General features: G+C 44.3%; 1 protein-coding gene across 1 annotated transcript; it reads right to left on the reverse strand.

The window, feature by feature from the left end:
• Nucleotides 1-2132: 2132 nt before the first annotated feature.
• On the reverse strand, nucleotides 2133-27592 carry LOC105258369 (protein sprouty; the record flags this gene model as incomplete). The annotated part of the gene is made up of 2 exons (XM_011269587.3): nucleotides 2133-4627; nucleotides 27247-27592. Coding segments are annotated over 2 exons (2274 nt in total), but the record flags the coding sequence as incomplete, so codon positions are not given.
• Between the last annotated feature and the right edge of the window lie 397 nt (nucleotides 27593-27989).

Raw genomic sequence — 27989 nt, forward strand, 5'->3', positions numbered from 1 at the left:
TGGTCTCTCTCGTCGCACTCGTCTTACATGAAAAACCTCGTTACGTTTTTTCCCATCGTCTAGTCGTTCTCGCATCGAGGCTTACACATTCTTTTCGTCCTATACCTCCCCTCCGATTACTCCTTATTGCCGTTGTCTCAATGCCCTTCGTAAAAAGGGTGAGCGAGTCATCGAGAGAAAGAGTTGGAAAAAAGAAATGCTGTGCCATCTCTCGCGGGATAAAACTCACGCTCGCGAACAAATCCGAAATTATATAGCAATTATCGCCCATAAGTAATCGATGCACATGCAGAGACGTACGCACAGTCGTATTTGCGTTTCGCATCAAAATTACTCGCCACTAGTCGATTCCGAAACTTGATCGTACTATTTCTTCTTCCAGACAATCAAATTATCTTTATACAATTTTTTTCTCGCAGTCTTTTACATTCTTTAAAAATTGTGCCACACTCTCACTCTCTGCAACTTTTTATGAAAGGATAATATAAACGGTAAAAAAAAATTACAGTGAGAAATTACATAATTCGAATAATTTTAGTCCGAAAAGATTCAACAATTATTCCGAGTTATTTCTCTTCCCGGAAGAAAAAACGTGTGCTCTAAATATCAAGCTCGTGCAACGATGTTTGCTTCCTCTCGCATGAGCTGTTCTCGATTCGTCTTCGTCCACTCGCGATTATTTATCCGCGCAATCTCAGTCCAGTTACACCCGATCATCGTACATTCGCACACATCATTCGCCCACGCCTCGCGCTGAAATGCTAAAATCGCGCGAGTCATGCGACTCTCGCTTTGATCGATCGCCTCTTCCGAACCGCGCGAGGATACTCTATTCTGAGGAATATCGCTCTGAAAGAGAAAAAGCCAGTCGCCATACTTGAATTTCTTTCGATCAAATCTAACGCGGATGAACTTTAACGGAGCAAAATTGTCGTAAATAGCGCTCAACACTAGAACCACATATCTTTGACACGGGCTCGATGCTCACTTTTCATCCCTCTTGATTAACGTGCCTGACTGAGTCTCCGGAACCGCCAAACTTGCACTACGTTGAAATAATCTTTTGATAAAAATTTCAACAAAAATTTGCAAAAATACATATAAACGTGTCCACACTGTACATTGTATTTTATCCAGGATTTGGTAGCAGTTCTAGTGTTTTGCGCATATCAGTCGCATTTGCCGCTACCTGCCTCGCAAGAAAGAGAGAGAAAGAGAGAAAATAGAGTTTGCGATTTGCCTGCGAGAAAAGCGAGCGCGAGTTTGTCTGCGACGTTACCGATCTTGAGTCTATATTTATAGCGAGCGAAATCCGGTAGACGAAAGGAGAGAAAGGGGGCGGCTTCCTCTTTCTCGCGATTCCATTCCCGCGTGTGTGTCATGTGCATATGTATATGTGATCTGTGCCCTAAAAGACAAACGCTGAGAAAAAGAATGTTCGCAGGACTAGATAATACTAGAGAAAACACATCAACGAAATGAAAACGCGAGACTCCTCGCGACAATTTGCGCGCGCCTCCGCTATTTTCCGTCTCGCCCCCTCCTTCTCCATTCCTCTCCCTGCTAGTTGTTCCTCTCAAACACATTTTCGTACAATTGCATCGACATAATCAACGTAATCTAATCGATATAGCTTTCTCGTAATACACGTTCTCAATTTGTGTTATAAATATTACAAGACATATAAATTATATAGCAAAAACAAAGAAAAATGGATGTAATTCATTTTCTTTCTCTTTCTCCTTCTGCCTCTCTCTCTTTCTCTACCTCCTTTTCTGTTTTACAATTTCCGTCTCCTTTATCACTAGAAAACTCTTGTTACATTAGCGGATTTCACTCAGCGGCCATATTGGTCCATGCGTTATTGATATACAATATACAATTACGCTTTTACGCTTTCCCCCTCCCCTTGCCTCAATTGTATCAATCGCCTCTCACTTTATATCATGAACCATACACTTAGCGTTACAGCCGCAAATAAATTAACCGTAGAAAAGTTTGTTCTTTATACAAACGTAATATACAATATACATTTTATATATATATATGTATACATATATATATATATATATATATATATATATATATATATATATAAATTTAACTTTTTTCATTTACTCTGTAATCCCCCCTCCCCCCTGCCCCAAACCCCGATATATTACCGTTCGTTGAATTTTGCTCTGCGCGTGGTACAATGCGTATAATTCATTATATTATAGAGTTATCTATGCGTAAGAGTGGTATGTCTGGACGATACGCTAGCTCGCGTATACCTCATTTTTCTCTATCGCTCGCAATGCGCATACAAACGTGTAAATGCGCACGTACGGTCACTCATTCGTTTACACACGCTCCTTTTCTCCACGCATACGCACACTCCTTCTCTCTTTCGCACATGTAGAAGCATACTATAATACGTGCACGCGCGCACTGTTCGTTCATGGAAGAATAATAAATAAAGACATTCGCGACGCGTTAAACGTACAAGTTCGACAAAATTCTCGATATCGTTCTCGATTTAAATGCAGCTCTTGTACTTGATGCGATTCACTTTCGCTCCCTCCGACACTCCCTCGCACATGCCGTCCCCGTCAGCGGGATCCTCTAGATATATATTTCGAGTTCAATCTTTGCTTCCTTCAGTCACAGAGATAGCGGGCGGAGAACACGTGGCGCGCGTCATCTCTGAAAATTTCCGCTCAGAGCTCCGGCGTGACCGGATCCAGCAGCCTCTTCTCCGGATCCCTCGAGTCGCCAATGTCGCTGGTGATGGGATGATGCCTGCCGCCACCGGCAATCGCGTTCGGCGTACATCGGCAGCCTTGCGCGGCGTGACGCGCGTAGCACGACTCGCAAAGAGTGACGCAGCCTCTCAAGGGCCAGTAGCACAACAGACAGGGCATCAAGAGCGTCAGAAAGCTCAAGCAGGCCCATCTGGAAGCTTTGCGGTTACCGGTACAGGAGCACGGCTCGTTGGCGCAGCTCGTCGTCATCTCGTCGTCGATGCCACTGGCGACGCCACCGCCGTTACTGCCATCCACGCAATGATAGAAGAGAGCCTTGACGCAGCACAGGCAAGACGCGTAGTCCAAAACCGTCTCGGCCGAGCACAGGCACTTGTTATCGCAGATCCACTTGCTGGGCAGCGGAGGTGGTTCCCGACACGACTCGCATCGGCATTTGCCGCAAAAGTCGCAAATGATGGACAGACCGGCCGGATCGTAAGTCCTCGCGCCGAGAGCGTTGGCCGGCTCCTTGGTGAAGGACACCGGCTGCTTGGTGACGATGCTCTCTCCCGTTGTATCCGCCGCTGACGTGGCGACAGAGGCGCCGGTCGTCGTGGCGCGCGAGCCCCGATTCCTCGCGCGGCCATGCGCTCGATGAGTCGGTACTACCGTTGCATCCTCGTGACCCCGATAATGATGGTGGTGATGATGATGATGATGATGATGATGATGAGAATGATGATGCCTCCTGTCGCCCTTCGGACAATCGCCGACGGTCTTGCTGTCCGCGTCGAGGCGTCGTTCCTGACTGCATCGCGACGGCGTGAACGGCGCCTCGACGTACTCGTTGATGGTCCTCTCCCCGTCTGGTCGCGGCGCGGCGAGCGTCACCTCGCCGATGGGACTTCTGGGAGACATGGCGATCGTCGTCGTCGTCGTCGTCGTCGTCGACGACGTGGACGAAGGCGACAGCAGACTCCTGGAATTTGCGTCGCCCGGTGACTCGACGTTCCGCGGGCGACGCAAAGACGACGGCCTGCTACGAAAGGAACTCGATGGCGGCGTCAGAGACATGGTAAAGGGCGCCGCTACCCGAAACGTCGGCGACCCGGGTGCCGACGACGACGTCATCGTTACGTTCTCCGACGCCGGCGGAGGCGGCGGAGGTGGCGGCGGTGGCACGGATGGTACCGACGTTACCGCGTGCACGGGCGGCAACCGCGGCGGCGGAAACGGTCGACTGTGGTCGTGCACGCGAGGAACCTCGGCGGAGACGAGGCGGGAATCCGCGTCCTCGCCGGCGCTACCGACACAATCGTCATTGCCAGCGGCCGCGGCAATGTTCGTTCGCGAGGCAGGAGGCCGCGAATGCGACCGCATCGCATTATTACGCGACATCGGCCGACCGCTCAGTTCAAGATGACCTGCTGCTCCTGGGCTATGCGTCGCTGACGTCTCCAAGTGACGCTGCTCCACCTTCTTCGTCGCCTCCAGCTCCTCCTTCTCCTCGATCCGACGATGCTCGAGACGGATGCCAGCTGCGCCAGCTGGTCCCCCGGCTCCTCGATCCGCCGCGAAGAACGATCCTTCTTGCGCGTTTGATACCGTTGCTCCCGTTGCTGCTGCTGCTGACAACGATGGTGATAATGACGCTGTGGCACGACCCGTCCAAACCGGTGGCGTTCGCTCGCTAGCCCATCGTTCGACAGTCGTCGACGGTGTACCTGGAACCGATGGACTCTGACTTGACGTTGGAATAAGTGTCGCCTCGGTAATCCGCACTGCCCAGCCCGCGCGAGGTGGTGGCACTCTCGACGAGGACGTTCCATTAGCGAGGATGGGGCTCGGTAATGCTCCGCGTCCGCTTCCTCTCGCCCTCGCGACACGCGCTTCATCCCCACCTGAAACCAACAACGCCGTGTTAGACACACGCGCGCAGATATTTCTTTAAGATGGCAAGTTTCCTTACAAACTATCCTTTAACTATCCTTTATATCCATCATTTCTTTTTATCTTTAGACTCCTTTCATGAAGTATTTCTCCAAAGGGCTAAAGTTTTTCAAAGACGCTCGAGTAAAGTATCTTTAAGAAGAGATAATTAAGATTTCGACAATAGCAGCAGTGTTTCATCTACACCGCTCCAAGTAATTCCACTTTTAATCTCTCCCGATAAGTTTCTGAAAAGCAAAGAAATCTGAGGAATGTGTGGTTGAGTTAACGACGGCAAAGTACAGCGAGGCGTCGTCGGGTCAGCACCTACCTACGCCAAGAGAGGTTTGGTTTCCACGTGGGCGAACGCGGTACGAGTGGGCCGCCAAGTTCTCGATTCGGTGGTCACCAACCCACTCGCGCAGCGCCCACGGTATAAAAGAACCAGAAGAGTCTCGTTCGAGCGCACGTCGTTGCCTTTACTCGGACAATTCCAGTTTCATTTTCACGCTTTTCAATCGAACGCAAGAGCAAAAAATTAGCGATTCGATTACGTTATAACGCTGTCGACAATACCGAAAAAGATGTACAATTCTCAAGATGAAAATCGAATACTCTGAAGCTTGAAGGAGAGGAAGGACCGAGAAGGCGTTAGTCTCCGAGAGCAAACTCTCCAGTTCTTGGACTATCTGAGAGAACCACTCCCGTATTGGAGCCTACATTCGAAATGTCGTTGCCATTGATTATACTTTGCGTGTTCATCTGATTGCGAGAGCGGCGGTGCCGCTATAATTGAAGAATAGATCCGAGACTCTCGGCGCGTTCAACTTTCGAGTCGCGTCGATTATCAAGTTTGCCTTCCGAGAATCGTGCGTATATCGCGAGATCATTAATCGTGAGTGCGAGTTTCCTTCAGTTTGCCCGTTATCGGTCGCTCTTTGCCTCGCTTCGTCGTCTCCCTGATATAAGCTGCTGCAAGCGCTTCGACAAGCTTCGATCGTATCGATTCTCGAAATCTCGGAATTCCCACATTTCTCGAATCGATTTAATTCGCAATGCGCGTACTCCAGATGAGCCTTCGCTAAACTGGAATGACTGCCTTTCGCGTGTCAAATTTTATTTTTTATATATACCTTTAGATTCGATTGACGAAAGATACATTACATGCTTCATTTGTAAATCATCGTAAATTTATTCATTCTCTCCTTAAAAGCCGGACTCGCTCTGTGAGGACCTACTATTCGAGAGTTATAGAGGCAGTAGCGGCTCTCGCTTGTCGTGGCGTCGAGAAACAGGCGGGCCATTCAGAAAGGGTGCGCTCGAAGTGGAATGCGCGGGCCGGCTATCGTCGACCGACTGCCATAGGTCAAAGCTTTTAGCCGGCCAAGCCGAGCCGCGTCGAGCCGCGTCGCGCAGATAAGGCGCTCGCGAAACGCTCGTCGAGCGGCCGGTGAGCTTCGACTGTACGTCGACTGTTCAACCGCGGGATGACCGCCGCGGATGACTCCCTTCTCGGCTCTCATCCTGGATGCTTATCGTTTTCTAACAGTCGAAACTTGGTTATAAAAATGTGGCCCGCGTTAATAATCGCGAATGTGACAATTGTTTGGAAATATGTATTAATTGAAATGTAATTTCGAAACGTTCCGATAACGCACATGTGTACATTGATTTTTTATTGCCTTTCAGTTTCTTGTTTCACACGCGGATAATTGAATTTACGCGGATGATTTCATCCGCGCGATTGAATCATGCGATCGATACAAATGCGTGTCTTGCGATATTCCATATTTGAAAATTTTGTAAAACGTTCCAGCGATTCGAAAGACAGTGTACGCGTATCTCGATCCGATCGTAATTTTCTCTCGATAATATTCGTGTTCGTTCGCGGGTGTACCGCCTTTGCGGATTTTCCCGGTAACGATTAAATGAATGCCGAGTCGATCGTGCCGCGCGTAAAATGAAAGGAGTTTGTAGAAAATTTCCGATAAATGAATCGATGACGGCGCGATGATTGTACGACACGCATCCGCGTATTACACCAACACGCGCGCGCACCTTTATCGAATCACTAATGCGAGTTATTGCGCGCAAAAAAAAAGATCGTTTCGTAGCTTCTTTTTTGAGCTTGAAAGTTTCTACGCTTGTACAATTATCTATAGTAATTTTTAGAGAAATATATGCACGCTTTTTTACAATTTTATACGTATATTCTTTTTTGACAGATGCTTTAGTGTAGATAAATAACTATAATGCTGCAAAAAAAGTACTAATCAACAATAAAGTGCACGCGCGGTCGCATATGCGAAAATAATTCTACAGACATATAAACTTATATTGGAATGTTATTTATAGTTGGTATATGTATATTGACGAAGCACAAGCTTCTCCTCATTTCCTAATTTTAAATCGAGCGAGCAAAGCAAAAAGCGTGATATTAGACGACAAAATGCACGAATTGGCAGCATCGCGCGGCGTAAAGAGTTTTTAACCAGTCGGAAACGTCGACGATAAGACCGGATAAGTTCTTCCTCCGATATCAGTTTCCTCTCTGCGGTATAGATACGTATAACCAACGAAAATCGCCGCGCTAACAAGTTTTGATTATACACACCGATAAGAAGAAAGAATTTCGGAATATTTGCGAGACGTCTTGAACCGTGAACCATAATAATTCGTCTAGAGCAACATTATCGCAAAATTTTTGCGAATACTCCGAGGCACGATAAATTATCCAGTTTCGAGCAGAAAATAGAATCTTATGTATATATATTAGCTTACATAAGATTCCAAATATATATAATAGAATTTCATATTAGCGAATATGACAATGTTAATTTTATCAAGTCGAAAAAATTGCGCGTTTAAAACATTTTTCGACGCAAAAGTTAAACTATAATTCACTATGCTTTTTAAGATTTTATCAAATCGTAGCAGCTTTCGCGATAATTGAACGCTTATGGATTTTAATAAAAAAAAAACCAAGGGAGAGATTCATATATAAGTGAATTTTTTTTAAACACGCAACATTTAAAATTTGAAATATAATTATATAATATTAATAAATAAATTTTCGAGTTAAACACATGTTTTTGTAAGACCGTTTACGTAATTTTTTTATTCACAATGGTACCTTACATACGTGCTCGAGCTTATCGAGACTAGCCAGCGCTAAAAGCATAAAGCTTCTTTGATACTCAAACTCATGAATCTCCGACGTTTTAATATAGTTGGCCTTTAATTCCGTTCGGAAACGAGCGCGATAAGACCGGATGCGCGTTCTTCCTCTCCCGTTATCTGTTCCCCTCCATCCCCCCCCGTATATTTCATACGATTAACGAGTTTACGCGCGATGATAACGCACATCTTTCTTCCTCCTGCGCTCGATCTCACGAGTGCACCTAAAAAATTCACGCGGGGGATATCTCGTGGAATCCGTGAAATTTTACGCTATTTGATCGCTATTTTTTTTTATTCGGCCATGTACGCGACACACGCGGTGCGGAAGCGGTTATAATCAGGGTCGAGACTGATACGTTGAGGCGATTTTTCGTTTTGACGTCCGGAAGCTATGACCGCGCAATGACCAAGATTTATATAAATTTGGGTAACGAGCGCCGACGTTAATTAGTGTCAAAACTTGCCTTTTATTTCATCATTAATGTTAATAATTTTTAATTATATTTCTAAAGTCCCTGCTCTGAGCATCATTATCCGTGACGAGACCAAGTCTGCCAATTTAGAAACGTCCAGCGACATTGACAATTAACTTCAAACTCGAAATTTATGACGTTATTACCAAATTCTAAATTTGTAGATACGTGAAGAAAAAAAAAGTAAATCGACTAATTAAGGTTTGACTGACTTCGCAGCTCAGTAATTGCCGTGTAAAACTACACACTTGCAAGTTTGATATTAGCGGATGTACATCCGGCCTACAAATAGCGATAAGGAGAACTGATCGTGAGAAAAAAAAGATGATCTTGGCCCGGAAATATCAAAGATTCCGATAAAAATGATATCTCGACCGTGAGTCGTATTAGATTGGCAGATTCGACAAACTTGTAATTAACATTGCGATAGTTTCGAATTTATAATACAGAGATACAAATCTCTCGTCTTCGAAATTAAGAAATTTCCATAAATCATCATTTTCAAAATAGCTTCAAAAACAGTAAACAGGGAAAAAGAAATTACAAAGTTAAGCGAGATGGACACTTATTCAGCGTGAGGTTTGAAAAAGGATTAAAAAGATTGAAAAAGAATGTTGTTTTTGTCCAATCATCTTGTTTTCCACAACAAGCATAATCCAAGCCGAAAAGGATATCGGACAAGCAAGATTAGAAATAGGATCTATTATTATCGACTCTGTAGATTGTTTTGAAAATTCATAGAAACTTACTGAAAATTCATAGGACTAGCGGGCGGGCAGAAAAGAACGCGGATTCCGCCGTGGCCGACCAAGTTTGGCGGGAGCAGCGGAACGCACTCTCACGCGCGAGCACGATTCGCAGGACGGCGAAAACGACCCCGAGGACACTCGCGGAAAAACGTTCCCGTGATCGCGGAGCGCGTCGAGTAGTCGTCGCCGACAGGGATTCGGGCTACCGCACTGACCGCGCAGCAACAGTCGAATCCGCATTCTCTCTCGACTTGGCACGGCGACGGCATCCAAGAGACCAGCTAGCGCGCCGTCGCCGTCGTTCTCGGCGAGGAGAGAGAGAGAGAGAGAGAAAGAGAGACGAACGGAGAGATCCGAGCGGAGGAATCCACGAGCTCTCCGACGGGAGCGCGAGAGATCCGCTACTCGCACTTTCGTCCCTCGTTCATTCCACTCTCTCGCCGCGCGAGACGCCTTCTTCTCCTCTTTTTCCTCGTCCCTGTCTCTCTTCTCGCGAATATCGCACAGGCGGCAGAGAAATATCGGTCTCGGGGCGCTATCGACTTGCCAATCGGAAATCCATTCACGCACCGACGTTCGGAGTCCGCTAGAGTACCGGAGCCGATCGCATCGCGATCGCTTCCGCGAGGGAAGTTTGATCGCGGAAATTATTTCGACGACACTCGCGGATCGGGAACTCTCGCGGCAACAGCTGGACACCGACGCGAGCGAGAGCGAGAGCGAGACGGACGGATGAACGCGAGACGCGCGCGACGACCGCCGACGAACGACTGACAATGGGCCCGTCGTTGGCGACTCGAGCTGGAAAGGCGGCGGCCGAGGAGCGGAGGGGAAGAGGGGGGGGGAGATGTAGCGCGCGCGGCAGCGGGACGAAACGTGGGCGGAGGGAGGGGAAACAGGAAGAGAGACGGTGGGAAGGAAGCCATGAATGGCGACGGTCGGACGCGGGGAGCGGCGGGGAGGGAGGGGGGAAAATGAAAAGAGGCGGGAGAGGGAGGGCGGCTCTCGCGGACGGCGTTCGCGCATAGTACGGCGTCGCCATCTGGCGATAACGTGGCCGAAGCGCGCGCCGTTCCCGGCCGGCCGACGCACACGAAGCTTTTTATGAATGGACGGAAGCTATCATTGAAGCTTCGGATTGAATGAAAACATTACCTACGTCGTCACACGGCGTCGGCGCTCGCCGCTCGACACTCGACACTCGACACTCGACGTGGATCTACGGTCGCCCCGCGTTTCACGGATCGCGAGGGCTGGTAATAGCGATGTTGCTGGCGATGCTGGGGATGACGATGACGATGACGAGGAGGATGACGAGGACGAGGGCTCGCGAAGGTGATGTCGCTTGCGCGACGACCCCGACGTCATCTTCGTCGACTACCCCCGCCATGTTTTTCCGTTGCTTTTTTTCGTACTCTCGTCATTGTAAAAATACTCGACCCGAGCGCAAGGCCTATTATCGATAGCGTTATCGATCGTTATCGTCGGAGAGCGAGAGGAGGAGGGGGGAAAGAGACGCTCGAGGGGGCGCGGCGCGTTTCAGCAACATGGTTCGAGATCTCGGAGCGTTGCTCTACGATACAGATTGCGAGATAGGATTTCTCAAATTCAAACACGTATATTTTAAAAGATGTAGTTACATTTGCTGTATAAATTGTAACGTGATAATTTAATAGCACACGTAGGTTGCATAATGAAAATAAATATCGGGATTAAAGTGGAATGCGAAAAATTGAAACTCTTCTTACTCATCGAAATAAATTGTTTAATCCGCAAACAGGCTCTCTTTGAGATTAAAGAAACATGTAGAAAATCGATCTCGAGATGTTGCGAGTATGGACGACAAGCTGCACGAGCAACGAGCAACGAGGCGAGTTTGCGAGTATGCGGGGACCGGAGCCGATAGAGGGCGCGGATAGAAAAGAACAGAGAAAGAGGAAACGGGAGGGAGCGAGAGAAATCGCGCGCAGCCGTCTCGTTCTGGCGCGTTACTCGGTTCTATATTTATCCCACTCATTAATTCCATCCTCGTCGTGCACCGTTCATTCATTCGTGCGCCCACTTCTCGCTCCCTCTCTCTCTCTCTCCCCTCGCGTCAACCTCTTCTCGCTTTCCCTCTCTGTCTTATGCGCGCGCGCAAACACGCACGTTCATTCATCTCGTCTCTGTCTGATCACCGCCCGTATCGCCGACGCTCCCGTCCTCACCCTCTCTCTCTCTCTCTCTCTTCCCCTCCTTCTCTTCTTCCTCCCCGCGCTGTCGTTCTCGTACCGGGCACGTCGCTCCCACTCGTCCCCCTTTCTTCGCCCCGCGACATCTTTTCCCTTCTACCCTCTCCTCCCCCTCCCAATCTGACACATCCGCAGCGCTGCGAATGCAGTGACGTACGTACGCGTAGCGCGAGCCCGATTGTTTCGGAAAAACTAATCCGTCCGACAAGAGAAAGGAAATTAAAGATGAAAACATCGGTAATTACTCTTGCAATTTATCGCGACTCGGGGGAAGGAGATGAATGATGAAAAGTCTCAAGACGAATAACGGGGTCTCGGAATATCGAGACGCGAATCGTCTCGTTCCTCTCTCGATGACGCGAAACAGGCGCGAGCACCTTTTGTCGACGCCGGGATCGTCGAGGTCTTATTCTCGGTATTTGCGCGCGCGTCCCCCGCACGTGGGCTTGGCACTAGACGTTAATGTCATCCCGTCGTCTTTCCGGTGAAACGGCTCCGAGATCCGAGAGCGAACCGGCCAAAACTTCTTGACTTATCGCTTCCTGGTAGTCGTCGATTCCTCCTGCGTAGTCGCGACAATTTCCAACGTATATAAGCGCAATGCGAAACACATGTTGGCGCGACGCGCTCGTCCGAGGGACTCGACGCGCGCATCCGGAAAAATGGACGTAGTCATTATTATTAAAGAAATGTATCGCGCAATCATCGACGCGTAATCGTGTCAAAATATCCGACGCTATATATTTTTCAAGTATATATATTTTTCTTCGTACTTTTTAAGATTCTCGTCAACTCTCGCAAGGTTCTACTTTTGTTAAATGAAAAGTTCTCCATCGATCGACGTACCCTGGAACGGGGTCCGCCGATCCCTCGCTATGTCGCTGATTCGAGTGGGGTGGGGGGAGGGGGGAGGGGACAGGGACGAGGGGAGAAGCGAGAAGGCACGTTAAGCGAGGCGAGCAACGAGTAAACGAGCGAACAGCCTTCGTAAACTTTGACGAGGGCTTGGCTTATAACTGCACCGTCAAAAAATCCGCTCGCGAAAATAACTCGCCACCTATCCCCTCGTAATAAGATGTGTGTACGTCACCGCGTTCTCGCGTTCTTTTCCAAAGATGATCAGCCGCGACTCGGACACGACGGTCGTTTAAAGTTTCCGATCCCTCGCTCTCCCTGGCATCTCTCTGAACGAGAAAGGTCGAGAACTGCACCGGACGTATCGAATTTTCACGACATTTTTTTTTATTATAAACAAGCAACCACTGACACTAGACACTTTAAAAAGATTGATGTCTTTGGAAACATGCGTAGACAAAATTTTTGATGGCTTTATCGTTTTAATAAATTTCAAGAGCCCGCATCGATGGAGAAATTTAGGTTTAGTTTATTCAAGATTATAAATATATTATATAAATGATGGATAAATATATTATAAATATATTATATATTATATAAATGACGAATAAATATATCATATAAATGATGTGACAGATTATGTTTTCTGTAAAGCTCCATTATTAATCCGGTTTCGCGCGCACCGTCCAAGATTGACGGAAGCGAGAGGTGTGCAAAACACCCTATCCGCAAAAACTGACGTGCGACTACAACTATGAATCAACAATTTGATGCAACGTGCGCCATTTTAAACGACGCACTCGTTCTACAGCCCGGGTGTCGGTTGTCATGTCCTATCGCGAGGAAGGCAAGAGATGGCCACGCCCGCGTCGAGATTCGCATAAGCAATGTATCGAGAAGCCGATTACAACGTCGTAATAAACAGCTCTGCGCAAGGTGTAAACGGGACGCGCTATTGTGTGCTTCGAAGTCGATATTTCTTTGATATCGCGAAATCTCTGACGAGGGGGATCGTCGATCGCCGAAGCATCGACATGGGGCATTTTATACTTTGGAAAATAAGTCCTTCTATTATTAACTTATCATTAATAAATGTTTGAAAAATGTAAAATGTAACGTTTATATACGACATTGAAAATATTGTCCACGTGGGTGACACTTGAATGTGAAAAATGAGGCATTTTCTTCGCGTCGACACGCGCTACTTGTCGAGTCGGAAATAAGAATGAAGCGTGGATAAAAATATCGTCCGATATACGCGTCTATCGATATGTTTAGCGCCTCGAGAGATATCGAGGTGGATATCGAGCGAATTTTCTCAGAAGCGAACGACACCCCGTATAGCGTTACGAGTAAGGTGAAGGAGAGGGGAAAGAGTAATCGAATAAATGGGCAGACTTTAAGGCGAATGGACGCGACGTTAAATTGGCAGATTCGATAGAGCGAATAAACAGATTGCGATAACTCGGGGCGAAAGTTACATCGATGAGAGAGAGAGAGAGAGACGAGATATAACAAGGTTGAATAAAAATTGAGGAGCGGGTTACACGGTAAAGCTCGCTAGACGGTCGGATATTTTGTAGTCGCGTCAAGAGGAGCAAGTGTGTACGCGGGAGATACGTCAGAGTGAGCGTTGGGTTTATTTCGAGCATTTCCGATTTCGCGTGCGCCGGAGGCGAGGGAGGCGGACTCGCTCGCGTGCCTCGCGGGCTGAGCCAATTACACAATGACCGCTTCGCGCCGCAAAACTCCTGGTGCTTACGGAATTCGAGAGAGCGAGCGGCCGGAGGTAGCGAGAGAGGCGACGAAAAATCAAGGATCCACCGCGGCTGGAATTGGATCAGCTTATTTTCGGTCCCAGGAGGAAGAAAGGCGCTGGCGCTCGCTCTCTCTCTCTCTCTCTCTCTCTCTTTTTCTCTCTCGAGGAGCAAGCGAGTTGGCTGCCGAGCAAAGTCGAGAGCGCGAGACAAAGAGTAGCACGACCCTCTTCCTGGGATGTAGATCAGCCACGTCAAACTTGTGGCATGCAGCACACATACACGTTGACGCGTATACGTGTAAGTTTTGTGGCGAATATATATATATATATTTTTTTTTTTCAAGTTTATCCTTTCATAAGACAGACTGGAAACGATTTTAAATGTTTGGACCGCGGTTGGAGTTGCTTTCAATCTTGCTTATCCTTAAGCGACGTTACCGAGTTTCACACTTTTGATAGAGTCGCGCGAATTGCGTCTTTGTTGCAGTCTTTACATTTTCACGCCTCGCTGCCGGGATTTCTTTTGTTTATGTCATCTCAAGAGCAAGCGCGTTTGAGACGGCTAGAAATGAAATCCGCCAAGTCCGGGAGGTTTAAATAGAATTTAAATGTCACATTTGTACGCGTCGACGTTAATGTCTCAATGTGAAATTTAGAAAATTACAAACTTTTATCTGAGCGGGGGAATGAATCTCTCGCATAAATATTTCTTTCATTTCGAATTTATATACCTTTCGATTTTGTTCGGGGTGATTTCGTTCTGCGACAGGGATGGTTAAAAGACGGGGCGACGCGGCGGCTCTCCGTCGAGAGCACGACATTCGGTTCGGCGCGAGAGTAGCGACGCGTTTCCAGGTAATATCCCACTGCCAAGAAACCCCCCGGATCAACGAAGACCCTGTACGACTCGACGTGAAAACGTCGCGCCGTTCGCCGCATAATCGAACGAACTTGGAGGAGCGAGCGGACGCGCGAGCGCGTTTCAGATAAAATCTGTGCGCGCCGCAATTCCACGGGGACCGTAACACGAACGAGCTCGGCCAAGAGCCTCCGGATAAATGGCGCGGTGACGACAACTTGGTCTACGAGCGTGTGCGTTTCGACTCTTACCCCCCTTTATCCCCTTCCCTCTCGATGGATATCGCTTATTTGGATAAAAAGAGCTTGCATTTATTTTTTGTATTCATTTTTTAAATATACAATTAATTATGCATTTATTTTTTAAGAGCTTGCATTTATTTTTTTGTATTTATTTTTTAAATATACAATTAATTATGCATTTATTTTTTAAGAGCTTGCATTTATTTTTTGTATTCATTTTTTAAATATACAATTAATTATGCATTTATTTTTTAAGAGGTTGCATTTATTTTTTCTATTTATTTTTTAAATATACAATTAATTATGCAATTTGAAGAATGAATGAAATTTTGATCGAATGACTGATCGAAAAAATTTATAAGTTTCAAATGCTTCTTATATAACGAGAGAAGGGAAGAGAGCAAATTTTCCTAAAAAGATCATCTTGGTCAACTTGTCACCTATATTATTGAACAAGAAAACAATAATTTATGTTTCCTAAATAATTTTTTAAAATTTTCCAAACATTTTTTTCATATACATATCATATATTATCCCTTGCCTGTTTAAATACAAATATTAGATTAAATACAAGTTTTTCAAATGTCTGAACGTTAAAAGTTTAGAGATGCTTTGCAGTTTGGAGCAAAATTGCGCGTGACATCTTGAAATTTTATCGATAAAAAAGGAGGTATTTTAAGGCCGAGGGTTCGGAATACTCGCGAGTTTAACGACATCGCGCTCTCATCCGGATCGCACGTTGTTTTCGTCCAAGGATTACGGGATTCTGCGGATAACGCGTGTTGTGCAAGCGAATTTATGAGATATAGTCACGGTGTCACGGAGCGACGAACGGGCGAATCGAAAACATCTGTCGCGGCGTTCTCGCCGCGTGGGGCATGCATTTGCTCTCGGGTGTCGCAAAAAACCGCAACAGCCTGGAAAACGACGGGAGGCGTGCAAATACTGTCGCGAGTAGAGAGAATCGACTTTTCTCGCCCTCGTACTAAGCCTGCATAATCTACCTGCGATTTATCGCGCAAAACGTGTATCGTACGGTGTAACAAGTGTAATGGCTTTTGCTTGAAAAAACGCCCTAGGTACGATCTTGAAAAAACATTGCTAAAATTTGCACCATCGTCGGTGCAATATATCTCGATGTAATTTTGTTGCGTATACATTGAAATTAAATTATCTTATACATGCCTGATACCATTTTATACGTACAAAATTTAATATCGTTTTTATTTATACGGATCAGCTGTTCAAAATATCTCCAAGTGGAAAATTGTCTTTACAAAATCTGCGATTATTCAAAATGTAAAAAGAGAGAGTATCTGTTGAAAATGATATACTTCCCGGTTCTTCCAAACACGCTTATAAATTGAATGGCAAAAAACGCTCGCGCGCTGAAAAAATTATGGAAATTTCAACTGTCGCATAGGGATAGGAAAGCGCACAAAATAGAGGCGGCGGAGGAAATGAGAAAAAAAAAGATGTAATAAAGGGCGCGAGAGCATACGCACGCACACACGCGACACGCAACACCGGATACCACCCAGACGACGCCCACGCGGTATGCGTGCATGCGTGCTTGCGTGCGTGCTTGTAGTATACAACGTCGACAAAAGCGTCATCTTTCTTGTCGTAATAATAAAATAATCGATTGACGGATAAACGAAAGCGTCCGGTTACAATCGCTATTAATATGCGACTAATTACAATACATATACATTCGATCGCGAGTGCGATAATCTTTTTTAAATTGGAAATAATGCGAGAGGTATCCTTGATTTTTCTGATAGTAAATATATAATATTTAAAAAGACAAGTTTCAATCGATCGTGTCTATTGTACGCTCACTTGCAATCTTTTTCCTTGTCTCTAAAATTGCGTTAATCGATTCATTCATCCCAATTTTGATGATTTCATGAAAGAAATATTCGATTCGTCATGATTCACTGCTTTGCGTTGTAAATTTTTTTATCCTGCCCGATGATCGATAAGCGGCCAGTAACAGCGGGAAATGAATACAATGCCATTCCGAACATTTTTTTAGGTAGACGAAGAAAAGGATTCCTTCCTGTCAGTTCATTCTTTACGATACACCTCATTACGTGGCCATTATACGACGGAGTTGAGAAATCTGCCGTACAGGTAAAATTGACTCCAGGGAAGATATTTTCAGGAAAAGGCATTCTCGAGGGAAAGGAGAAAGGACGAAACCGGCTGTTCCTCCTGCAAAGTATCAGAGAAGGACAATGGATACGCTCTTCCGGCTTTTTCACCGGCTGCAACGTGATATCTACTAGTCTGATATTGTTCTTAGATACCTGCGTTCATAAACTCGAGTCATCGACACTGATGTATCGAGTCTTGTGCATAATACAGTAAAATGTCATCGACAAATAATTTTGTGTATCAACTTGAATTGAATTTTCAAATTGAATTGAATTAAAATTTAATGCGTAATTTTTAAAAGATATATTTAATATTAAAATATAACAAAGTTCACCAGAAGAGCGTGCATCTCCGATTCTTAATCCTCCCCTGCTAAAAGGAAAATTTAGGGTCGAAAGTAAAATATATTACGCGAACCTTTCTTTGACATATAATCACGCGCCGAGAAATGGAATGTGGATGCCATATGGTCGGGATTTTTGCCCAATCGACGAACCAATCAACCAACCGACCAACCGACCGACCGACCAACCACCCACTCGTTTCACGAGACACGTTATTCGCGAGAAAGTTTATACATCTCTGTGTCGCGTTCATATACCTCGTACATGTGTGTGCGTAAGCGTGTATGTCCCGTTTTTTTGGCGTATCCTCTCAAACAGGGACGGACCTACGTAGCCTTGACGAAAGAGAATGGAAAAACAATTACTAGGATGACAATGTTTTCCAAATATCAAATTTTGACAAGATCAAACTTTCCCTTTCTCGTTGAAATGGGAAACGAAATGTACATAATTACCGAGTTGATTGACGAAAAGCCATGTGCTGCTACGAGTCGTTTCATCGGGCGAGCGGAAGCGTAGCTCTAGATAAGCCGATTCCTTTGACATAACGACGTAAGGTTATCGGTTTATTATAACAGGAAATAACAAGGCACACGGAAATGCACATAGCGCGGAGAAATACGTCTGTATTATTAATATTTCATTGAAATTTCACATTCCAGAATATTTGTTGCAAAATCCGCTTGAAATTAACAGAACATATATACAATAGATTCACATTTTGTTCGCTTTTAATTCTCGATATTAAAATGTCAGTTCTCTTTCACGAAGGCAATTTTTTCAACTTTTTCTCCCACAATCGAAGAATCCGTAAAAAGCGACGAATAATGGTAAAAGGAAGAGAGAGAGAGAGGGAGCTACTTATGTTTATATTTATCTATATACACGCGTATGTGAATACACGTACATATGTAAGCACGCTAGGTGCCTACGCACGTCGACCCACGCGCTCTCTTCCCTCGCTCTCACATGCGAAAAACTATTTTCGGCATTCAAGCGGCGTCGTGTACACGCAGAGAAATGCTGGAACGTCGGAATTACACGCGCGTACGTACGTGTGGGCGTGCATAGCGCGCGAGCGCACGCCCGCATTCGACTGCATCTTACGTATTTATAGCGGCCAACGAGTATACGCGCGACGCGTACGCGATTTGCCTTTTCTTCCCTTTTTTCCTCCCTCTCCCTCCCCCGCTCCAACCCTCCCCTCATCCATTTTCCACGTGCGCGCGCGCGCGCGCGCATCTCCGCGAACCTATGCGACGTTGTCAACACCGAATTATGTAGGAATTTATGCCATTTCCATTTTTGGACCGTCAAATTCTCAAAGATACGGACAATCCATGAAAATCTGGAAACTTTCAAAACGGCGTAGGCTCTTGGAGATGTTTACGCAGCGAGAGTTGCGCAACGCGATTTCGAGTGCAATGAAATTTGACTCTCATCGCCAAGTATGCCGTTGCAATGGTTTCACATTGTCATGAAATTTTATCGTATTCGACGACAATTTTAACGATTGTTCGAGTATTCAAAGTTGATTGTTTTTTTTGAAAAAAAAAAAAAAGTAAATAATAATAATAATAATACGATTTATTCAAAGCATGCGACCCAAAATTTTCAAGTATTCGTATTGTTAAACATTCCATATACAAGTGCACAGAAAAAAAGGACATTCTTGTTTCGAAAATATATTTAGTTTTAACATGAAAATCTTGAAACGAGATTATATCGCGTTAATTAAAGAAAAATATAATTGCTTGAATAAGTGCTTATTTGAATGAAGCCATTTGATATAGTTCAATCGAGAAAAATATATTCTTATGATTTAAGATTTAATTTGCTTGTATGGAAAAGAAACAAAATGTTAGATAGAAAATAACATTTTGAAATCAAAGATTATAATTTTCTTAAAGTACAATCAAATAATTATATATTCTTGAGGCGACAATTACAATATTAAAATAAGTAATTAATATTGTTAAAATTTAAAATGATTAATTTCTTCTAAAAAGAGATAATATAAATTGTTGCATATATACGAAACAATGAACGTTGGATTTGACACTTATTTGTCTTCTGTGTGTACAACTACGTGTTGCAAAATGTTATCGCAGCCTTGTAACGGTGTAAATAAAAGTGTGAAAATACGTAGAGCGAAATTAAGCAGGTGGTCAAGACTGAAATTGAAGTTATAAAAGCGCGATCTATTCGCGGCGACGTGTGTCCCAACAAAGTTCGTCTCTTTCATTGATCCAAGTGTCCACTTTATTTCAGGCTCGCCTACTTAAAATAAAACGAATCCGCACAAAGATTCTCGCATTCTCGCGCCTTGTCCATGACACGCTGCTCGTCGTGCTCTTCGAATTTGCTCTCGCTCTCGCCGTCCTATTTAAAGCCGGCGACTCCCATCCGAACGAGGTTCATTAAGCCTCTGTTTAATTCAAGTCGCTCGCGCCACTCCCGTCGGCCTTCGCTCGAGCGCCAATCAATCAGTTCTACGTCTACGCTGACGTCGATCATTGATCGATATACCAGCGCGAGCTCCGTCTTGAAAGCGGAGCTCGCGTTTCGACGCCGATAGCGCCAATCGTAAGTGGGAAAATAAACGGAAGTGAGACAGTCGCGTTTCTCCGCCTGCTCGTGGCATGCACAGGGTGTCCCACATGAAACGATTCATCTTTGGTGTAGAAACATTCGATAAATTTCCGTTTTAATGTCTGGAACAAATCCGCTTGCCGTTAATTGGAAAATTTTGTCGTTTCTTTATACTTGTAAAAATTCATATTCCAAAATCGCTCGAAACTTTTGATATCTGCAGCTATCTTTAGCTCTCTACTTGAACTCTTATCCATATCTTAAGCTCTTATCGTACATGTCTTTAAATAATATCGGTAAATTTGAAATATACTCGGTACTCGAATAGTCGAGTATACTTTCGCCGCATCATTCCTTATACTGTATATCGACGAGGGACCTCGCTCTCGGCGTCGCATTCTGAATGAAACTTGGAGCGAGACCGCGTCGAGAGAGGAACCAGCGAGGGGTCAACGTTCCCTTTCCCCCCCAAGGACGGCCAGGGAAAAGTTAAAGAACAACCGGGGATGGGAGAGAGGGAGAAAGAAGAGGAGAAGGAGGAGACAGAAAGAGTCGCGTACGCAAAAGGGGAATGGACACCAAGAGACACAACGGGAGACGAAAATGCGATGAGAAAACGAAATGGAAAGAGAAATTTCTTCATCTCGCTCTTAATTCTCGATTATAATTGCGTCCGGAGGGTGCAATACGCGCCAAATAAAACACAAAATTGTAAATATTTATATAACATCCTAATATAATAAATTAACTTGAAAATCGCGCCGAAAAGAGAGATTACAAAATTGATAATCTTTCATTGAGCGGTTGCGATATAATAGAAACGTGTTGATTACGCGATTAATTACGTTGCGTCATCTTATTAATTGGAAAACAGAAATCGCGCATTACGTCATTACGATCGCGTTAATTTGCTGATTGTTGGAGATTAACCATATATAGATGCTCGTGGCTTTTGTATCTGACAAATTTTCGAAACGTTATCAAAGCGGATAATAATTCTTGATCAAATTATAGTCCAAAGTATCACTTTTATTTAATACGGGATATCGCAGAGTAATTCGAATCGGTCTTGATATGTACGATAGGAAAAGTAGGTGCGGTGCACGAGGGTTTAATCCTTTTAAGTTGAAAGCCCAGTTGATATCGTTGGGGTAAAAGCGAGATATAATTGTCAATTAGACCGCACCTAATTCATGACACACGCTCTCACATTTCTCCAATATTTTTTTTCGCAAATATATATATATATTACGACACATTGATATCGCCGATGTCACCGATATAACAAGAGAGCAATATAATTAGACGCGTCACACTTGTGAATACGGAAAAAATTGCGATACGCAACACGAAGCAACAATCTAAAAATTTAAATTCCTCTTACATAATAAGGATAACGTATACTAGCATCTCGTCACGTTTGTTTTTCACCGTTCGCCGGAAATAAGTTTATCTCGTTATCTCTGTTCACCTCGACCGCCTATATATATATAAATATCTTTACATATCCGATAAAGACACTATCTTTGCGCGAATGTATAATTTCAATCATTTCGCTTGTGCTGCACAATGCCATATTCATTGCGTTCCAGAATGTTTCCAGAAATAATATTTTGATATACACAATTCCGAAATCTTAAACATACAATTGTTTATATCTCAATTATCCTATAATAAAAATAATTCAGCTTTCAAGCTGTAATGGATGCTGTATTTTTAGTGTTGCGGATTTAATATCAATTTTATTTCAACATTATTTACAAATGTTACTCAACGTTTGTATATCGTACACAAATGTTAATTAACCTTTTAACTTGTAATTAATAAGTAAAAAATAAAAAAGATATATATATATAATATACACAAATGTATTTGTGTGAAAAAAATGAGACAAATATATTATTTTGTCATATGTATTGTAAATGAATTTTAATTTAAAATTAATTAATTTTGTCATTTACAAATTATTTTGGACAAATGGACTTGGATATTTGATTAAAGAGAAAACAGAGAGGCGCGGAAGCCAACGAAAGATTCGGCTTTCCCATGACCACATATTTGTTATCGACACGATTACATAATTACGCTCTTATCTATATCGATTGACCTCGCTGTATTGATTCACGTTAATCACGATTAATCACGACGATTCGAAAGAGACACCTCGCCGCCGAAAAAGCGGCGAACACAAACACAGAAATACAGAAATCATGTCAGTAATAAATTTTATAGCATTTAATTTCCGGCCGAGGAAATATATCGATAAATCGTTCAATCGTTTTGCTCTATAATCGTTATCGAATCTCCTCGTTAGGTTTAGTGATCGGTCGACAAAACGAAACAAAAAAAAAAGAAACAGATGGAAAGAGAAAAAAAATATTTTCGCCTTGAGATACATACCAGGAGGAGAAGGTCGATCGATGTTACGAAACGATAATATCGTTGTAAATTAAATATTTTCTACAAACGCGTATGACAAATTATTTTCAGCAGTTTGTAGATTCAAGATACCGTTACTTGATCAAATAAAAATTGGATTAAGGTTGCCTGTTTCGGCAAATAAGTACAAATATATATACATACGCAAGTAAATCAATGGCAGACGATACAATTTTTCGTGCTACGTTGCAAGCTAAAAAAATTACTAGAGATACTGCAAACATATGTCTAGCGCATTTTTATTACAATTTATTAAACATGCGATTTAGTATAAAAAAATCGTACCATATGCCGTTGCTTTTAGATCATCGATCGCATATAAACGTGAATTCTCGGGAGGAATCGATAAAGAGAAGTGCTAGAAAGAGACACTCTCGAATCGCACGGTAAATGAATGGCGCGGCGGGAGAAGATGGAGGGGAGAGAAGGACGAACGATCGGCGGCGGAAGAGAGAAAAAAGAGAGAGAGAGAGAGAGAGGGAGAAGGAGGGAGGGAGAGATCGCGGAGAGGCCGGATGTGACGCGACAACGCATAACGACGACTCGCTTGTAGATTGCATTCGATGCTCGCGCAAAACCAGACGAGAGGAAGAAAAGATTGCGAATAGCGAAAGGGAAAGACAGATAGAGACGCAGAAGAGGACGGAGAATAGGCAAAGAGAGAAGAGAGAAGATCGAAATGGAGGAACGTGAGATAACGGAGTTGGCAAACATGAAGATAGCGTGGCACTGGTATTCTCGTGTTATTTGAGCGAGAGAGAAAGAACGAAGAATAAGAAGGTAGGAAAGAGAGGGACATGTATCGCGAATGAAAAGAAGAGAGAGACAGAGAGGGGGAGAGAGAGATACGCGATTATATATCGAGATTCGAGCGCGAATTTGATCCGCTACTGGGAATCGGGGGAAGCTCGATAGGCTTAGCCTTAGGATATCGAGAATACATCTATGCCGTGTAGAATTAACTTATTGTAAGATTAACGCGATCCAGGTATCGATACAGAGCGTGCGCGCATGTTTAAAGCTACACGTCAGAAGGTCGCGTGTTTCCATAAGACGTTGGACTTGTTCAAATACAATTGGATTAGTATTATAGCGATAAATGCAAAATAATGAAGAAAAATGTTTAGTTATCGACGCATATTATTCTACAGATTAATATCTTGCGTGATAGTGATGAGAAGGAAAAGTAGAAAAATAGATTTCTTTACGAAAACTAGGCTATTATATTTCTCCAACAATTTTATTATACTTTAATGTCTCTTGTAAATTGTCATTTTTTGCTCTAAAAGAAATTAAATATGTTGACAATCTTTGAAATGTGACAAACAAATTTTTCTTCGATGAATACCGCGCAATATATCGAGAATGATATCAGCCTCTTTAACTGTATCCATTAAATATACATTTAATTAATGGAGAAATGACAAAATATACATCGATAAGATATTATTTTTATCAAACTTTTAGATACAGTAATAATGTTAGATAATAATAATAGAGAGACAAATTTCGAAATTTAGATATATATTTCCTAAATGAATATTGGGCTTTTCGATATCTTGAAAATCATTGCTTATTTAGAATAAAACGAGGAATAACGGTCACCACATGCACAGACCGATAGATATGTATCTATTCACTTTTTATCGATTATGCATATTCGTATGACGCGAAAACAAAAATAAAATGAAAAGAAATATGTTACGAACAACTTTTATCTACGAGTCTATTATCGTTTCCTACTGTCAAAGCAATTAAAGTGCAATCGAGACAAATTTTTACATGTCAAATATATAATAAAATATAATAAGTAAAATAAAATGTAATATAATAAAATGAAAAGAAATATGAAGAACAACTTTTATCTACGAGTCTATTATCGTTTCCTACTGTCAAAGCAATTAAAGTGCAATCGAGACAAATTTTTATATGTCAAATATATAATAAAATATAATAAGCGTGTAAAATATTCGAAAAATTCTTCTCGAAAAGTAATTATATCGTAACGGAATGTTAATGCGCGAGTCCTCAATGAGTCCTCGACGAGTCGTACGAGTCATGCGAGAAGATGACGTTCGGATCGAACCTCGAGAGAATCCGAGGCTACTCGTTTTCGCGCGCCGGACGAGTCGCCTACTTTTGCACCATGCGTGGAAATCATGGTTTCATTCATGCCGGATCGACTTTGCGGCGTATATGGCGCGCGTGTGTGTCTCTCGCGAGGCATGTCGAGAACGTCGTCGATAGAGGTCTGCCTCGCCGAACAATCGATGTGTATCGTAGCGCGTTTGCTCGAAAGGACACGCGCATAGTCGCGCGCGCGCGAGCGCGAGCGCGCGTGTATGCGTGTGTGTGCATGCGTGTGTATGTGCGCGAAACTCGCACGGCGAGTAGCATTCACGGCGTGTGGTGCCAATGAGAGCGGGCGAACGACGTGTTCCGAGCCTCTGTGTCAATAAGCCGTACACGCGCGCGCACACACATGGGCGCCGCGCTATATCGGGTGACTCGCAGAAACGACTCGGCCGTTCGAGGACACGTCGCAAGTTAGTTTCACAAGCAACGCATTTTCAGCGGTATCCGTCGACTAACGACAAGTTGGATCCGTTGTTTATCATCTACTAGATTAAATCAACCTCCGAAAATATGATTATGCATCCGGCAAACTCTCGTACGATGAGGAAGCAGAAAAATCCAAAGCGATTAAAATCAGAGCGATCGAATCAAAATTGCGTTTCTCTTTCAGGAATATTTCTTGTAAATTTTAGATCTCGACTCGCACGACAAGTCGCCTCGAACGGCGAAGGGGAGAGAGGGAGAGAGAGAGGAGGGCATGCGCGCGCACGTGCATTTACGCGCGACGCGAGTTTTACGAAAGAGACGACGGCGCGACTTTCTCGCAAACTTTCTACACCTGTGGGTTTCATTCACCGCTTCGCCCCTGTGACTGGTTCGGTCTCTATGAAAGCGTAGTGTGACTCAATGCGCGCAACGAGTCACGCTGGTCTAATCGCCGATGGAGTTGGCACCAAGTCGCGCGACCTCGTCCAAGAGAGAGCGACGACGCGGCGAAGGAGACGGACAGATTTATTGTGTTCCGCGAGAAAATTCGCCGAGAACAAATATGCAATCGACATAGATCCAACTATGCGAGCGGCTAAAAATATTGACGGAAAGAGAGAGAGACGAGAAAAGGGGAAGCATCTCTTAAGAAGATTTCAAATTCAATTTTCATTTATATTTATAATCGAGCTCCTAAAAAAATGTTAATTAAATCTCAAACAAACGCAGGTGCCGTCTTTGTAATATTTTCATTAATGCGTGTATTGCATGTAACTTTTTTTTAATCATTTGTATACAAAAAAAATATGCGACGTAATTCCGAGGGGATTTACTTCTCGATCCGATGGATTAAGCGGCCGGGAGAACGACGCAGATATTTTTCGGAGCTTTATCGCTCCCGATCGAGCGATGATTAGCGCCGGCTTGGAAATAACAAGGCGAAATTTCGTAAACGAGCACGCGGTTTCCAGATTTACCCGCGTTTCCTCTCTCTCTCTTTCTCTCTTTCGTCGCGTGTCGTCTCGTTTCCAAATGTTTCGTCTGCGTTTCGCCAAGAACGCGACGTGTAAATAGTGTCGCGAATGTAACCGATATAGCTATCGGTCTACATGGATTTTTGTACGAATCAAAAAATCCAAATATTTTCAATTTTGTATTATCTCGATATCGAATATTCAAATATTCGGCGCTTAAATTCGAGTGGAAATTTTTCCGTAAACTAAAATTAATCGAAACTTAATAGAATTCACCGTAAATCTCGTACAAAGCGATTAACATCGTCAACGACCGAAATTTTCAGGACGTTAATCATCTTTCGACTCGCAACAGCGTCGAGACGAAGCGTTCGTTAGCTTCGGGTCACCCCGTATGCCGTTACTAATGACACACAAGCGCGCTGTGAATCGACGGTTATGCGCTCATTACGAAACCCCGGTTCTCTTCTCGTCGACTACGAGAGTACGGGCAAATAAACAGAAGCGGAGCGAGATGAACAAAAAAAAAAGGAAAAAAAGAGAAGCGTCGGCAGCCAGTTGGTCCGGGTCGTTTGCCCGTCAGCCGTCCATCCCGGATGTTGTTTTTCCGACGAAATCGTTCGATAAACTTCCAATCGACCGCGCCGGAAGGCACGTATCTAGCGGAATGTCGAGATATCCGTCATTTTCACCTGTGCGCGATACACCGTCTGCGCGCTATTCGCCGATAGCGCGATATCGCGAATATTACCACGTATTAGCGAGCAAAGATGGGTAACCACGTGATATTCGTCACGTCAATTTGGAGACGGAGAGTCGGAGATAATTATGAAAAATGTTCAATGCGCGCGATAATTCCACTTGCCCTTGTTCCGAAAACTAAACATTTTAATTTTTTTCATCATCTTTATGCAATCGCGTATAATAATAAACTATCGACAGATTTCGAGAAAATGTGTTTCACTCAATCAAGGAGACTCCTTTGAAGGTGCCGACAAAACTCACGTGACTCGCACGTCATAGAGAAAGAGAGAAGGAAATTAATTTTAAATTAATTAGAAATTCGCGCACTCGTCTCAAAGGTGCGACTACCTCGGAGCAGCCTGGAGAACGGTCGTTGTACGTCACTCGCGAAATAAAAAGGCAGGTGATGAAGAAATTGGTGCACTCACCGGTACGACTAGGAAGCCGTGGAGGCGCAGGATACTGGGGCGGCGTCAAGAGCGGCGGCTGCGGCGACACTCGAACAACGGCCGAGGAGGTCGTTGAGCCTTGGGGGGACGTGGACAACGTGGCTGGCACAATCGCGGCCGCTGTCGTCGTCGTCGTCGTCGTCGTCGTCGGCAGCGGCGGCGCCGTCGTCGTCGTAGCCGCCGTCGTTGTCGTATTATTCGCCGTCGACGCCGGACGTCGCGGCGCGTCGCACCTTAATACGACGGCGGCGTTGAGCGGACGCCGCGGGAGCAGCGCCGGGAACGGGTTGTTGTCCGAGGTATCCACACTTTCGGCACTTCCGTTTCACTCGTACTCCTCTTTTACCACGATTTTTTTACCCAAGATCTTTTTCTCCTACGTACGAAACGTCGCGCACTCGCAGGGGAATATATTACGCGTGTCGTCGCGTACGCCAACGTATGTATCGCGGGTGCATTCGCGAATCACGACGCCAGAGTACGGTTCCCGACTCGCCACTTCCGGTGCAACCGAGAGAGACTGAACGTCGGTTCGTGAACTCAAATTCCACCTCTTCCCGCTTCTCCTTCTTCTCCCTTCCTTCTCCTCCTCTTCTTTCTTCTCCAACTACTACTCTACTACTGCCGTACCGTTGCCGCTGCGGCTGCGGCTGCGGCCGCCGCTACTAGTGTACTACTACTACTACTACTACTACTACTACTACTACTACTACTACTACTAC

This window comes from Camponotus floridanus, unplaced genomic scaffold, assembly GCF_003227725.1.
Source record: "Camponotus floridanus strain SB8 unplaced genomic scaffold, Cflo_v7.5 scaffold9, whole genome shotgun sequence".
NCBI classification, from domain to species: domain Eukaryota; kingdom Metazoa; phylum Arthropoda; class Insecta; order Hymenoptera; family Formicidae; genus Camponotus; species Camponotus floridanus.